Source organism: Erpetoichthys calabaricus, chromosome 10 (assembly GCF_900747795.2).
Source record: "Erpetoichthys calabaricus chromosome 10, fErpCal1.3, whole genome shotgun sequence".
Taxonomy (NCBI): Eukaryota; Metazoa; Chordata; class Cladistia; order Polypteriformes; family Polypteridae; genus Erpetoichthys; species Erpetoichthys calabaricus.
The window spans coordinates 55,676,035-55,692,465 of NC_041403.2; the positions used below are offsets into that span (position 1 = coordinate 55,676,035).

The following is a 16,431-nucleotide window of genomic DNA, read 5'->3' on the forward strand; positions in this document are numbered from 1 at the left end:
CTCCGAGGAAAGGTAATCCAATTCCATGTCACAACAGTGGCTCAAGAGTCCTGAAAGGAGTCTGTTTAGACATCACCACTCAAGTCGGGATGGCATGGGAATCGACCAGCTAAGAGTTTTATTCATCCTGCTGTCAGCCTGTCAGCATATAAGCTTTTTATTCAGTTTCTTTTTCCTTCACACCTTCTGTTGCTTTCTAAGCAGGCAGAAAAAGCTGAAGCATAAAATAGCCCCTGCTGCCAATGTCTATGCTGAAGATAGAAAAGCCAGATCAGTTAATGGTCTCAAATGGCCTTTTTGCAACAGAATTCAGTTAACAAAATGTCAGCGTCTGTACTGTGCCCTCCGATTTCTTTTAGTACTTTTATGATGCTCTTGCTTTGAGAGAGAGAAAGAGAAAAGAGCAAGAAGAACCTGGTAATATATACAGCTCACTAATAATATAAAATAAAGAAAGGTATACCTGATCTGGGTGACCTGAATTGGAGCCAGAGAGCACCTAGGAAAGAAAGCTGAGAGAAAGTGTTATTGGCGGGTTTCTCAGAAGGAAAATCCGAGCAAGCAGCCTCAGTGTTTGAGGCAGGAATACTTGATGTTCAGTTATTGTCGGCTCCACATCCAGCACACACCATCCTCTGAGTACCTCAGGGTGACCTTCCTCCAACATTTATTAGCTGAATTCGGCTACAATTTGTGGTGGGAAATTGCATTTTTAATTATTTAAGAATTTCGTTTTCAATTTCGTTTATGAATGGCGAAGACTAAATCGACAAGAAGCTGTAAGAAGGGCAAGCAGGGCCACAAAGACGACACCATGGTTTTATTTGCATTTGAAGACACAACAGTAGGGGAGGGATGAAGCAGAAATGGTACCATGCAGGCGGGGAAAGAAGCTGTCCAGAGATTGATGGCCTCGCTGCCATTAAGAAGAAAATTAGCCTGTGGCAGCTCTCCTCTCAGAGGGTGAAAAAGCCATGAATTATTTTCTTAAAGATCCGTCTCTCCAGATGATAATTTTACCTTGTAAAGGCCACTTTTTATGAGCTAAATGACTCAAAAGTCATCCTTTAATATTATGATTGGTAATTTTTTTTTAGTTTAACTGCCAATGGGCAGCACTTTAACACTTTCGAGGAGATCTTCTATCCAAAGCTTTTTGAACCAAAACAAACTTTTTTTTATTTTATTAATAATCCCTTATTTGTCTATATCTGAGCATGCCCTTTCTTTTGTTCTGTAAGTTGTCTCCTTCTGTTTTCTCAAAGGTGTCATTAATAGCTGTAATTTGAAAATCGTAAAGAAAGAAAGAAAGTGCTTAATGTTTCTTAAATTCATTATGCAAACTTCAGATTGCTCAGCAGTCAATATGATAAACAACACGGAGCTGTTAAGTAGTGGTCTAACAGGAATTGTTCAGGGAATTAGTAGATTCTGTAAGAGACCAGCTAAAGCGTGACTTGGCATCCCAAGCTGTGTGTTTAGCCTGCCGGCAAGGTGCTTGGAATTGAAGTGGCTCCACGCAATTTACAAACTGGACAGTTTAATAATCAGAACCGTGCACATATGTAGAAGAAGTCCACAAGATTGACATTGGTGGGATTAGCTGGGCCCTGTCTGTTTCCTGGGGTTGTTGCTATGGCAATTCAAGGCTTTCCATCACTACCTAGAACATATTGTAACAGCAAGTCATCTGCATTTATGAGAACTCGCTGTGGAAAAAATTAGGATTATGGCCCAATTGCTTTAATATATAAAAAAATCCTGCAAAAGTCTGTATTAAGCAAACAATCTATTTAACACTGTTGCTGTGGGAAAAGTGTAAGTGCTTCTAATATGTAAACCTCAAAAACTTAGCTGCATGGCTATGACATTTATTTATGTTGTACAGGTTCCACTAATTCTAAAGGATAAAAATGGTTTACAAGTGAATGCCTTCTAGCAGACGTACTGTTATACAAAACAGTAAATACACTAACAAATGTCTCCCTTGACTCACAAGACATTAAGGGTCTAGGAGAAATAATCTTACAATTGCTATAATTTTTAACAGATAAGGCTTTACAGTTTTTTAGGAATTAATATGAACTAACATTTGATGTCTGTTTTAAAACAATCACTGTCTTCACTTCTACAATCAGTGTAGTCGTTTTTGGAAACAGGACAACAAATATGAATTCTCCTAGCATTTCTTTTGGTCCTTTGTAACTCAAAAAGGACCATGAATAGCATGCAGTCTCCACACTTTTCCTCCCCTTAAAGGAGCAACACAATCCCAGTACTCCTAGTCAAGGTCCATGAGCTGTGACTTGATAGCCTGGTGAGAGTGTATTGATCTTCTGTTACTTTGTTCCATAAATAGGAATCCTAGTCCAAGGTTTGCTACCTAGTGACTCTCAGCAGCCAATAAACTTTTTCACAGTCCACCATGATTTTTTCTCTTTATCCAAGTAAAGGGTCAAACATGCTTAACCTCTGCTGTTCTGCCTATACCCTAGCATGCTGAGGAATTGTTCTGCCCCTCCCGCTGTGGTTCCCCTGGAGGCTCACTTCTTGGGCACCATGCCTGATAAGTGTCAACTTCGTCTTAGTAGCCCCTTCATTGTAACACTGGTGTGCAAAGAAGCTTTGTCACTGCTAGTATGTGTCTCTCTCTTTCAAGGATGTCTTCTGCTGGACTGCCCTTCATCTTTTGGCACCCTGCTAGTGCCCTTGCCAGTTGGTCATTCCTCGACCCATGACCCATGTTCATATTTGTAAAGAGTGAATATACAGATTAATAAAATATATATGTACTGAAAATAACCATATAGAAATAATTATCCAAAAATGTTGTTCACATGTATATTTAATTCATATTGGTATTTATCTCTGTATGTTTCATGCAATATTCATTTAACAGCTCTATTCAGGTTAGGCACAAAATGCGTGTTGTTATATTCACCAAATGGGGAAATGGGAAAAAATATCCCACCAGCAGTCTGGTCTTTCAAGGATAGAAATATTAGGTCTCTCCAACTTTACCTTAATATAAAAACAAAATCTCCACTCTTTTGACTTTTTTGGACAACTTTCAGAGGCATTATCATCATTATTATGTACAGCCTAGTGGAACATACTCTGAGCCATACTAAGGCCATAATCCTCCATTTTTATTTGTCTGTTAATGGTAATAGTTGGCAGAGAGACTGTTACACTGATAGAACAAAAAGAAGTTAGTGAAATGTAAACTGACATACTGTATTTCAGATTCAAACAGAGATAATTTTAAGTTACTAGTAGAATTCAAATTATAGGAGCATGGTGGTGCCAAGTGCACCACCATTTTAACCACTAGGCTTCACTCCCAGTAACCAATAGCTCAAATAGTTCCAGCTCAGTTAGGTATTTATGTTTTTTATACAACACGTATACAACAGGATCTTAATTGACAATCTATTAATTTGTATTTTGTGGTCTGTAAACTTGTGTTCAGTTGAATTAATAGAAAGGCCCTGGTCTGGGTGACAGCACAGATTCACAGGGTTAAATGCCATATTTCCATTCCTGACAAATTAGGAAAAAAATTGTTTGATTAATACTTTAAGTGCTTGTTATATTTTAACAGATGTAACCGTCCTGCTGCAAGGATTATTCTGTCATGAAAGTGGGAAGTGTCTAAAAAGATGAAGTCATTTTTGAAAGCCTTGTGTATTTAAAAATAAATACAAAAAACAATTGTAATGAAACTGATAAGGATTATTGTAAAGTAATACTGATGGCTGTGATCCAGCCTTAAGACATAATGTGTATTTGGTAATGTGGAAAAAATGTATATGATCTCCGGGAGCAGCTGTCAATGTCTGAAGAATCACTTCAGTATAGAGCAATCACTAAGCACACTTTGATTCATTCTTAAAATACTTTCTTCTGCTTCACTGAAATTGTCGTTTAAGGATCAAAACATTATGTTAGGAAGGTACTGCAAATCGTGGATATGGCAATGGGAGGGCAGTGCCCCCCCAAAAAAGGTCATTTGCCCAACTAACAAAAAATCAGTAAAAATGTTTTTTTTTTTTCCCTAAATATCCAAATGCTCACCATGGGATGAAAACCTAGTAAAGTCAGTACTACATATTATTCTGGATTTTATATTAAGGGCAATACTGTAAGTAAAAAAGGAAGTGATTATGTAAATGAAGCTGAAGTTTTTTTGGTTTTATTGCTGTGAATCAGAGGCCAAGTCCCATCTGAAAACATAATTTTTACTTTAGTGGATGATCTGTTTCAGGTTGCAGGGGAAAAGATAAATTTATAAATAGGCTCAGGAAGCACTAATCTGGGTACTTTTGCATCTTTTTTTTTAATTTTAGCAGCATAGATCCAGCATCCTGAGTCTGAAAACTGCACATAGTTACAATTTGTGTGAAGTCTGCAGGATCCTCCCATGTCTAAAAAGATTTTTTTTGATTACTCCAGTTTCTTTACCACATGTCCCAAGATATACAGTATATGTGTATTTAATGAACTAGAATTTCCAAATTGGGCCAGTGTGAGTTAGTCCTCTGACAAACTAGTGCTCTGCCCAAGGCTGGTTCTTGCCTTGCATCCGGTGTTGCCAAGACAATATGTGGTACCCTACAACCCAGAACCAGATTATGCTAGTTTAAGAACATCTCTTTCTCATGATAACAGTCCTTTACATTACATTTGCTTATATGTTTTGCTATTAAGCTATTCATCTGAAAACCAAGGCTGCCACCTCAATTTCTGCCTCAAACTCAACAAGTCACTTTACTTACAGGACTCATAGAAATATTTCAAATAGAGATCAGTTAAATTTGAATAAGCACTATCAGCCTAAGATTTCAGCACTATAATTACATTTTTATTTTAGTTTTAGCTGTGGGAAATATGACAGCTAGCACTGCAAAGCCACAGCTCCAAAATTCTTCTATTAAATTTCTACAGTACAGCTGGGATAGACTCTGTCTTCCCAGAAGCTTTTTGTGAGTAAGGAGACTAAGGAAAATTCCTGTTTCAGATCTTCTGAATCATCATTTTGTATTCTTATTTTCTGTCTGTCTCCACAGTCCGTTTTGCTATCTGTGCATATAAAACGGGAAGGAGAGTCACCAACAGCATCACCTCTCTCATCAGAAGACATTCATCACTCCGACAGATATCAGGTGGGACAGAGACACACAAGTGGTCTTAATTTGGGGAAATGAACTGTCGCAGAATCTGTGGATGTGTGGTGTGGTATGCTACTAGTTAGCAAAATAATAATTAATAAATTATGTCAGTGAGACTTCTTTTGTGATTAGATATGCTTATGAATGGAGGTATAGCTTAGAAAAAAAATTCCACATTATTATCCATGGAAAACATTTTGCTTTTATCAATTATGGGAATGTGTTTTACTGGGATTTCTGTTATACAAGTATGTAAAGATGCTGGTGGGTTTACCACTACTGTCAGAAGGATGCAAAACATTAAACAAAAGTATTTTTTATTCTTTGAAATGCTGATAGTGTTATAATCACAGCAGAATGTCTGACTCCTGAGTGTTTTGTTGTTGTTTTTTATACTTAAGGAATTGTTTTATCATGTTACAGAATACAGTATTACATTCATCATAACAATAAGCTGATCAAGTGAATGTCACAGTTGAATACAAGAGCATTTGATATTCACAGTAACAGCTAACTCCACAAATGAAACAATTGTTAATCTTCACTTGCTTTAGTTTACTTTTAAATGTATTTATTCTGAAAATGCTTTTGTCCAAAGTGGCTCACCTGTCAAACATGCATGAAAACAAGGGACACAAAATACCTTACTCCTGTGTACAGGTTTTTCCATAAGTATAAAATGACTTGGTATGTCACATACTGTATTAAGCAAGGTAGGATTCACAGCTTAAAAAGTACTCATTTCTAAAGTGCAATTGTGATGAGTACATGGAATTTCAGAAATATTGTAAAATACACTCCAGTATGTTAAGGCATATCAAAAGAGCATCACAGACATCTAAGTTAGAGATATAATAATGTCAGACTTCAGAGAATACATTCACTCTGAAGGCACAGGGCTTCAGTTTGATGTTCAGTGTCTGCTTCCCTCTCCTCCAATGACCATCTTGAAGATATGCTTTAGGTGTAAAATCTTTGTTAAAAGTTTAAGGCAGCAGTTCCTTATATTGTACTCTGGATAACTGATGTCATATTACATACACTAGAACAGTAAAAGAGTGTAGTATGAAAAGAAGACATTTTACTTATTTTACCTCACTAACCAGACCTTACACCCAGGATTCCTCATATGAGTACAAACTGAACACCAGCTGTTGGTGAAGACATACAGAAGAGGATCTAAGGAGAAGAGATATATGAGATACTTTTTTCTGCACTGCAGCAAATTTAATCTCATTTCATCTTTTTCTTCACTTGCCAGAGTAAAAACACACCTAGGCATATGTGCTATTTTTTGAAAACTCCCTGTAACAAGTGCAAATGACTTATTTTGCACTGCATTTTCACAGCCTCAAGTATGACAAAGATTTTACTCTGTAGTAGAGATGGAGATTCCCAATTTAACTTGGTCATGCAATATCAGACATAAAGTATGTGTTGTTTTGAATCACAGCAGATACAGTGCAATTGGTCTTCCATATATGTTTGTTAACTTGTTCATCCAATTCACTGCCAAGGTGAGGAGGAGTCAAACCATCGACATTGGACGCTAGGCATGAACATGTATTGGGAATGTTACTAGACGTGTAGATCACAAAAATGTTGAGACACCATACTGTATATCATGAAAGAAAACCACAGATAGAGTATGTCTTTTCACAGAATAAAAAAATGAACCAAGACTCAGGAGTCCTTTAAATGCCAAAAGTCAACACTTCCCAAATCAAAAACAAATCAATTATAGGTTATTATTTAAAGTACCGTAGAATGTAAATTTTGTATAGTGCATTCAGTGTTCAATCAGCCAGGAAAATTCTGTAATGCAGTGATTCATTGGTTAACCAAGCATTTTAGAGCCTTGAGGCTGAACTGTAAACGAACACAATGTCATCAGCAAAACAACTAACTATCTAAAAAATACCAGATTACTAGTGAAACTCACAGCACTATTGTCCTAAAAGAAAATGCTACAAAAGGCTAGATATAAATAACAGTGAGCTCTCTTGACGTCATTTACAAATGTAAGAACTTCCACTTGAATATGAATGCTAGACATGCACTGTACGATGGGGGATTATCAATACATGTGCTTATGGACCATGTTTTAATTACAATAAACTTTTCTATCCACCAGTTTGCCTCTACCTAATTTTTTGTGAATTTCCAGAATATACCAGGTCATCATTTTCTGATTAAGACCAAGATCAAGTTTCTAGGTCTATTAGTTTGTGAGTAATCACATGAAAGAGTTTACCATTTTTTATGTATTTAGTATCTTTTTTTATTTCATTAAATTCAGATTTACATTAATGTTAAATATTGTGTTGCTAGTGTATTGACTGTTGATAAGTAACACTATTCTTCTAAAAGAGTGATACTCTTGGGTGTGGAGCATCTAACCTCCTGATCCTCCACCTGTAGCAAGCATTTGCACCCTGTAAATACACAAGGGTGATAATGCAAAAATGTACTGGGCCAGTCCAAGGTTCAAGCAAAACATCCTGAAAAATTGGTGGATAATGTCAGCAAGTCACATTTTAACAAAATGTAGAAAACAGAAAATAAACGTACTGAAGCCAACCTTGTCACTTCTACGCAGAAATAACCTTGTTTTGTAGTAATGCCTTTTAAAGTTTTAATATTCCCTCATTTCATATTGGCTCTCTTTTTCAATAAAGTCGGGGTTATATGAACTGTTTAGTTTTGTTGAACTTACACCAAATGTCCTATGGTTTTAATGCTAGTGCATTTATCACAAGGTCACACAATCGCTGCCAAGATGCTGCTGTAAGTTGGTTGGAAGGAAAACGATTAAAGCCATCCCAGAAAATGATTTTTCTCCAGTTGTGTGCCAGTGTTTTACATCACAAATAACTATACAACCTGTAACTTGCAAACTAATAGTCTCTCTAAAACAAACAAAAAAAATCTAGTTTGTTTCCAGTTAGTGCACTTTTCTGCTGCACACCCTTCTTGTGCCAAAGTTAAATTCACATTTACATTTACTCAATTAGCAGATGCTTTTATCCAAAGTGACTTACAAATGAAGCCAGCATAATCGACTAAACATCAGTCTAGCAAACTGTGAACAAGTGTTACAAGACTAGGTTACAAATTGATCATCAAAAGTGAACAGCTCAGATTAAAAAAAAAAGCATGCTCCCAACCAACCTAGTTATGAGTCCTAGATTATAAAAAATCTTACTGATGTATTCACAGAACAAGAGTATTCAAATTCTTATTGAGTCAGAATTTCAAATGGAGATGGGCAGCTCATACCAACAAGGTAGGAGCTACGCAAGAGTCTGGACTGAGTTTTGATACCATGCAGAGGTGGCATCACCAGATGTCGTTTATCAGCAGACCAGAGTGGTCAAAAAAGAGCATTAGACATAACAAGTTTCTCCATATAGGAAGGTGCTAACACGTTGAGTGCCCAGTAGGCAAGCATCAACGATTTTAATTTAATACATGCTGCTACGGGAAACCAAGGTGGTGACTTAATGAGCGGTCTGACGTGTGTCCACCTCTGCTGTTTGAACACCAGATGTGCCGCTGCATTTTGAATCATCTGCAGCAGCTTGGTGACTTATGTGGATACTCCTGCTAGCAGAGAGTTGCAGTAGTCCGGACGTGACAAGGCCAAAGCCTGAAACCAGACGTTGTTCTTCATACTTCTGTAAGATATCGCCCGATCGTGCGGGAACTATATAGAGTGAATCTGCAAGACCTAGAGACCATAGCAACACAGACCTGAAGGGCAGCTGGTCATCGATCACTATTCCAAGTTTGCATACCGACTTGGCAGGTGTTAGTGATAATGCAGCAAGCTGAACAGAAATATTACAGTGCGTTTAATACAACAGCTCTCTTTGAATAAATGTCATACTTTATGTTCATAAAAATAACTTACTAATGCTTTGAAATCACTTCAGTTTCTTTTATCTAGTGCCTCCTGCCTCACCAGTACGAGAAAACCCCCACATGATATCCCGTTTAAACTGAAAGCACACACTTTAATATTTAGAAATATCTGACACAACTGTTCTTGTTTATTATGAACTTCTACATAATGAATTAAAATAGTACGTTTCTTATGAACACCCCGAATTAATGTGACTTTAACTAATCAGACTTTTTAATGTTTAAACGTTACATTCTGGGATTATTTGCCACAGTTATTACAAATTAACGCCTCAAGTCAACAAGTTGGAAAGAGTCAAATGTTCCCGCACTAGTTATCGCCTACTCTGTTCGACTGTCTTCGCTCTCAAATCTCCCGCATCAGCACCCTTGCGCAGGCTTGCCTGTTGCTGACATCTAGTGAGCGCCAGCGGAAGTGCTCGGTGCAGGAAGTGCTTGAAGTTGAACTTTCACTTTTGGCGCCGGTCACGTGACTGTCGTCAACATGGCTCCCGCGATACTGAGCTGAGAGGAAAAGCAACGGCAAGAGACGCTTTCAATCCTCGTGCATCCTGGTCGAGTCATTCTAGGTGCCTTTTTTTTGCGTGCCTGATAACGCGCCCCTGTAGTCGACCGAGCTGTGATCGAAGAAGGGCTGCCTCCCGAGATCTCCCTTTTGGAAAAGCGCAGGGGGGAGGGGATGTGTACTCGTTATGGAAGAGAAGAGGCAAAAGCCTAATGGGAGGCAAGAGGTGTGTGTGTGTGTGTGTGTGTGTGTGTGTGTGTGTGTGTGTGTGTGTGTGTGTGTGTGTGTGTGTGTGTGTGTGTGTGTTTACAGGCGGCGCATTGGAAGAGAGAGATGCAATCCGCTGCAATCCACAGTTTAGAAACTCTTAATGGAACAAATGCAAAGCAGGGCTGATTTAGCAGGGGGTTCTCACTTGCTCCTCTTTTCTCTTTTTTTCCTCAGACGTTTTTACGAGTGAGAGCGAACAGGCAGACGCGACTCAATGGTGGGTGTCTTTTTATTGTTTTTTCCCCATCGTACATCATATTATCACATTGATTAATACGTTGCAATTATGTTGGGTCAGCATGTGTTTCTTTAGAGTGGTTAGAGATGCAACGTGGTGCCCCGTGTTTTGATTTGGCGCACACGTGATCATGGTCATTGTTAATAAACTGTACCGTTGCTTTTTAAGGCTGTGGTGTTGTTATTATCATTGTCATCGTTATTCAAGTATTTATGTACCTTACAAGTGACAGGATGAGAGAAAATCGAATTGGAGTAATTTTTCTCTTTATTTTCACAAAGCCTATATAGTACTAGTCTTCTAGTCTTTGTTTTTTTGTTTGTTTTTTAACCTTTTGCCACTTAAAAATTGCATTGCAAGGTGTTTTCATACATTCCTGCCCCTTTGATGCTAGTTTACTGTTAGGCCGTTCATCTAAATTGCAAAAGGCTAAGAATTATTGCAGGCATATTGTCATTGGTATAAAGGAGCCTCAGCAGTGTTTCTTGACCCACTAATGCCGAATAATTAGTTGACTTTTTTGAGGCACTTTTCAGGTGTTTTTCAAGTGTTTTTTCAAGCAAGTTCCAATGTTTTCAACAAAGTGTTTCAGAAAATATGACTGACCGCCTATTAAATTTAATCAGCTCAATTGATGCTTTGATTATCACTGCAGCACTAGGTGTAAATCAAGAAGCAAATGTGATGGACGGTGCACTATAGGGGCTTAGTTGCACAGCCAAGAAACAAAAAGTGTGCTCTATGCAATACAGCAACAGAAATATATAATTAAAGTATCTGTTTAGTTTTAATTCAGCTAATTGCTAAATGATGTTTTGAAACAGTATAATCTAGTGGCGTGGCAAAGGACTAAATTTGTTTTCTCAATTGTATTACTGTCAAATTTCCAGTGTTCAGTGTTAAAGTAGGTAATAACACCCAGTTACCCACTAATACTGATCATTTTAGAAATGCACAGGGAGAACATGCATACTGCATATTTTTGGCACCACAAAGAAGGAATACCAGGTTTGCACTACCACGATTTAACTTAATTAAAACTAAATATGCACATATAACATTTGCTGAAGTCTTGTCACTTGACTGCAAGGGACATGCACACATGTCCTCTCCTTCAGTAGCTGTCATAAGACTACCGGAGCACATGTGTGCACAATAACATTTATTTGTTTATGTAATTAGCAATTTCATCCAGGAAGAGGCAGTGTTTTCCTGTAAAAATTCTTCCAAAACACCCTTTTGCTTTTGCCAGCGCTTTATGAGCATTACTGTTGATTTTAATGGAACTGTTGGCTGAAAATGCTTGAAAACTGCTGCATTCAGGAATTTTCTGTACTGCTTTAATGTCATTATCTCATTCTGTCCAGTTTGTCTTAATTTTACTTTCTGCAATTGCACAAATGCTTTCTTTAATCGTCAGAGGGACTTTTAAAACTCAAATTTGAGCAAGGTTCCCCTTTGTTCTTATACATGTCACTTTTGACGCAGTAAGTGACACTGCGTCCAACAAGCCTCATAAACAAATTTTAGATTTCTAAAAAATATTTATTCAGTATCTGGCATTTCTCTTACAGACAGTGATCAAAAGGTTATGCTTGGCTCTTTAAAAATTTGACTTTGCCAGAGCTTACTTCTGTTTACTTCACATGGCTTTCCACTCATTTACGTACTTTCTGTAGTGTGTTCCCTTTAACACTTGCCGTATTCTTTCCTGCATACAATAGATTAACTTTCTGTTTGTGATTTTTGTCCATTTCCATTTTGCTCTTTGGTCCTGAACTCCATCATAAAGAGGAACAAAGTGAATCTTTGGGAAAAAAATAAGGAAAAATGACAGAGTAGCTCAAAACAGGAATTACTGTAGCTTCTGAAAGACTGGTTACAGTGGAATTGTGTACTCTTATTTTGTTTTACTGAAATTGCTTTAACTTTACATGGTTTAATGTTTAGCCTCTTTTTCTAAAATCTTCATGTGTTTTAATGTTGTTGATCATTTTCTCTGTGCATACTGGTCAGAGAGAAATCTTTAAGAAATTTGGAGCTAACCGTTCTGAGTGAGTTACTCCAGTTTCAGAATTTGCTAATCAACAGCTTACACACTAACTTTCCTGCAGCCCGAGGCAAAGCTTTTACACTGCATATTGTTACTACCTTAACTGACAGAGAAACAAAGAAGCCACCTATAATATGGGCAGAGTTAATCAAGTGACGGGGCCTCATCACTGTCTTTCCTTTTTAACATGAAAGTCAGTGGCTAAATAATTTCGTTAAGAACCATTTTGGTCTTTTCCTAATCTTAGGTGTCATTTGTCCGGGAGGCACCAGCAATGTTCATTTTTGGCATGCATTAAACTTGTGTAGCCCTACTGGCTGAGTTTGCAGCAGACTTTTCCAAAATTGGCGGTTGAGTTAATTAGATATGATCACTTATTTCATTCTTAATTAGCAACAAAGGATTTTTTTGCCCTTTGAAAGAAAATATTCCTCTGTGTAGCCAAAGAGGCTCTCTAATTGCTTATGGGAGACTTAATTTATATTGATTGTACATGAAGTGAAAATGTCACAAAGGAGAATTTAAGCATGGCTTAATTTGGCTTAAAAAAATCCAAGCTTATGACCAAAATGCAGATTGTTACACATTTTGGAGCAGGTAGCCCACTTGGTACCAGTCAGAAGTTGGGTTCTTGAAGAAACTGTAGCATTCTTTTTATGTTGCATTACAAAAGTAATATGCTGTACATTAATGTTCTTGAATTCAGAGCTAAACATACCACTGTTGTTCATTAATGCAGCAGTTTTCAGCATGCCCATATTAATTAGTGGTCACATTTAAGCCACCATGAGCTTTAGTATGCTCTTAGCTTTTCTTTGAATCCCTTTTACAGACACTTTAAAATTGCAAGGTAGCTGCTCTGTATTGCTCCCAATATTCAAGCTTGAGTTTCTTACAAATCCACCATTTATGATGTGGTATTTCAAATTAGATGCTGCATTGATTTTTGATTTTTATATTGATGAGGGCAGGAACAAGTTAAAGAGCATAAATCGTGACAATAAAACTACTAACATGAGATATACCTAGCTGATAACAAAGAAAAGCAAAACAAAAAAATTCATTGAGCAACAATCCTGGAGACAGTTAATATTGGTTTCACTATGAAATAGAATTCAGTGGTATTAGGAACTTTACTACATTCATACATGTATACTACATTCATAGAAAGAATTTAGCATGTGGTTCGCTTCCCGGGTCCTCCCTGCGTGGAGTTTGTGTGTTCTCCCCGTGTCTGCGTGGGTTTCCTCCGGGTGCTCCGGTTTCCTCCCACAGTCCAAAGACATGCAGGTTAGGTGCATTGGCGATCCTAAATTGTCCCTGGTGTATGCATGGTGTGTGGGTGTGTGTGTGTGCCCTGTGGTGGGCTGGCACCCTGCCCGGGGTTTGTTTCCTGCCTTGCACCCTGTGTTGGCTGGGATTGGCTCCAGCAGACCCCCGTGACCCTGTAGTTAAGATACCGGGTTTGATAATGGATGAATTTAGAATGTCATTGATTACACATGTTTCACTGTTGTTTCTGTACTGTGACACATGTGAAAGCCAAAAGAGAAGTTTGTCAGCTAGGTTGTAATGAGTAAGGCGAGACTAAAGCTGCACCACAACTTCTTTGTAAGTAACTTAGAAAGATGAGATCTGTTTGAAATAGCTCTAGAATTACTTAGCAAATTTTGGGTCTAGGTCAGATTTTGTCAGTAATGGTATGACATATAACACTTTCCTGTTTATTAGCAGTTGTACGGGTCAGTAACAATCCATTTAAAACATTAAGAATGAGTACTTCTAGAATAATTAAGAGGTTTTCACAGGTTTTGCCTGGATCGAGTATAAGAGACATGTAATAGTTATCATTGTAGAAATTAGTTGTGATGTTGTTTTAATAAAGTTAAAATTACAAAGAGGTATGTGTGCACAAGGAGAGAGAGAGAATGTTCGACAGCACAATACTAAGTTTGCTCGATGACTGCAAAAGAAGTTAATAAAATTTATTCTGCTAATGATTGAGGATTTTGTGTGACAGTTCAGATTTCACATTTAATAAATAAAAGAAAAAATCTGTTCTAAACATTACCTGAGATTTCTTTCTGCTCCCAAATTTTTTTCAACCTTTTAATACTTTTACATATCAGTAATTCCTAAGTATAAGAGACCCGTACATCTCCTTTACAGTGTGATAATTCATCAGTTTGAGATTTTGTGTCATCAACCCGGGTAATTATATATAAAAAAAAAAAAAACTTTGCGTCAATTCATTCTTTTTTTTTTTTTTCATTATCCACCGCTTATCCAAGGTCGGGTCGTGGGGGCAGCAGCCTAAGCAGGGAAGCTCAGACCTCCCCCTCCCCAATTCCTGCAATTTATATTTTTATTTTCTTAATAGTGGTACCTGATTCCAATTATCTTAGCCGACTCAACAATAAAACAAAAAGTTAAAATGGGACTGGGATCGATCACTCTTACCTGTCCAAAAGGCCCAGTATGGCTAGTGTTTAAATTTCCAGGTTAGACAACAAATAGTTAGGACACAGGGAGACTCCACCCAGTGAGCTAGAGGGCATCATCCCTTAGCTGGTCCACCCATGTGCACATCCTTAGGGCAACTTGCGAATTGTAGTCTCATTATGCAGCCCTGTTGGGTAACATGGGTCACCAGAGGGAACTGTACAGAATGAATGTCCTTATTCTGAGGGGGCTCCACGTGACCCTGAAGTGGCTCTTTGGTACAATGGCGTGGCACTGGAAACACTCCTGGGTCCAGCATAAAAGGAACCGCTTTGCCTCCTCACTTAGCAAGATGAAGCTGGGGAAGAAGATGGACCATGCTTGGCTGGGGAAAATTAGAGGAGAAAAGAAAATACAGAAAAATTGTATTGTTGATTGTAGATGAAGCCTGTGCAAGTACTTCATTATTAAATTAAGCACACATTTGAATCCTGGACCATTGTTAGTATTGCATCTGGTGTTTTGGGGTCCTAAGACATCCCCTACTTACTACAATATTAAAAACCAGTAACTGCACACTGCACGATAACATGCAGTGAATACACTTGACTTGAGCATTCATAGTTTTCATACTTCCTCTATACTTTTAGCATTCATTTGCTCAGAGGCTGATGTGCATACTGCTTCCTGAGCAGCGCTTCTTTTCTCCACCCTAGCGGCCTGCTTCTTCTCTTCTTTTGTTGGCATCTTTTCATGTTAAAACTGATTAAGTCAGTGTTTGTGTTGCAATTTCTTAGTACGTTTTCTTTAATTTTTCACTTAAGCTGGCACTCAAGTGTTCAATCTGCTTCAAGAATGATTTAAGATATGAAGAGGTAGGGGAAGTGATGCTGAAGGTGGTAGGGAATGAGAACGGTGCCCATACGCATGCGCCAAATGGCCACCCTACTGGCTGCTGCCGAGAGTTGATTCTACAATAAAATAAAAATAAAAAGAGGGATAACCTTGGAGGTCAATCATCACCCGAAAGCAGATAGTAGGTGTCACGTAGTATATGTGTACCAAATTTAAGGTCAATAGGTCAAATGGTTTGCAAGCGACAGGTGATTTAAAATCCTGGAAAGACAATCAGACAGCCATGGTAGTGTATTATATAAGAAGATAAGTATAGTCATGTGCTAATTTACAGTTTAAGTGATTTGTATTTAAGTCTGAGGGCCATAACAGAACAATACACGGTGGTCCAGATCTAATTATGCAACTTTTAATGCAATGCAGGAAAGACAAAAGAATTGTTGGAAATATTCTTGTAATAAACCAATGCAGGGCAGGTGCTGCCATCTATCAGCAACAAAAAGAATGTTTTGTGAATTCTCTGTGTAATAAACTTAAGTTATAGCGAAATGAAAATTGCATAATTAGATGTAGAAATTTCCCAAAACATCCACAGTAGTAAATCTTTTGTTGTTGTTATTACTATTATCTTTATCATTATTTCATAGTGGCTCTTTGGTGAAACAAGCGGGATTGGGGTTCCCCCTTTGTGAAGTGAGTTCACTTAAAAACAAGGAAACATCGCGCACCATTGCTCATCGCTTAGGTGGCTCACTGCTCAACTCATGACTGTGTGGCAGTGATTGAGACCTAAAGAATGGCTTGTGCTACTCTATACCAGCAGTTAAAGTACCAGCATGCCTACCAAAGACCCTCCCAGTATCAACAGAATCACGATTGCAATAACCTGTACAGTTTGCAACCGTTCTTGCCTTCTTACTGTATATTCTCCTTCACTTCACGCTAAGGCTGATGCATGCCTGTTTCTGTTTTT

The 16,431-nt window shown here is 37.9% G+C and overlaps 1 protein-coding gene across 11 annotated transcripts in view; it reads left to right on the top strand.

The window, feature by feature from the left end:
* rnf220a (ring finger protein 220a) overlaps positions 1-16,431 on the top strand; it is a 349,766-nt gene that overhangs the window by 257,083 nt on the left and 76,252 nt on the right. For all 11 annotated transcript variants that reach the window (XM_051933135.1, XM_051933141.1, XM_028811270.2 and 8 more), the window contains 2 exons: positions 5,070-5,165; positions 10,045-10,087. In XM_051933135.1, the coding sequence (XP_051789095.1) occupies positions 5,070-5,165; positions 10,045-10,087 (139 nt within the window). The remainder of the gene's footprint in view (positions 1-5,069; positions 5,166-10,044; positions 10,088-16,431) is intronic.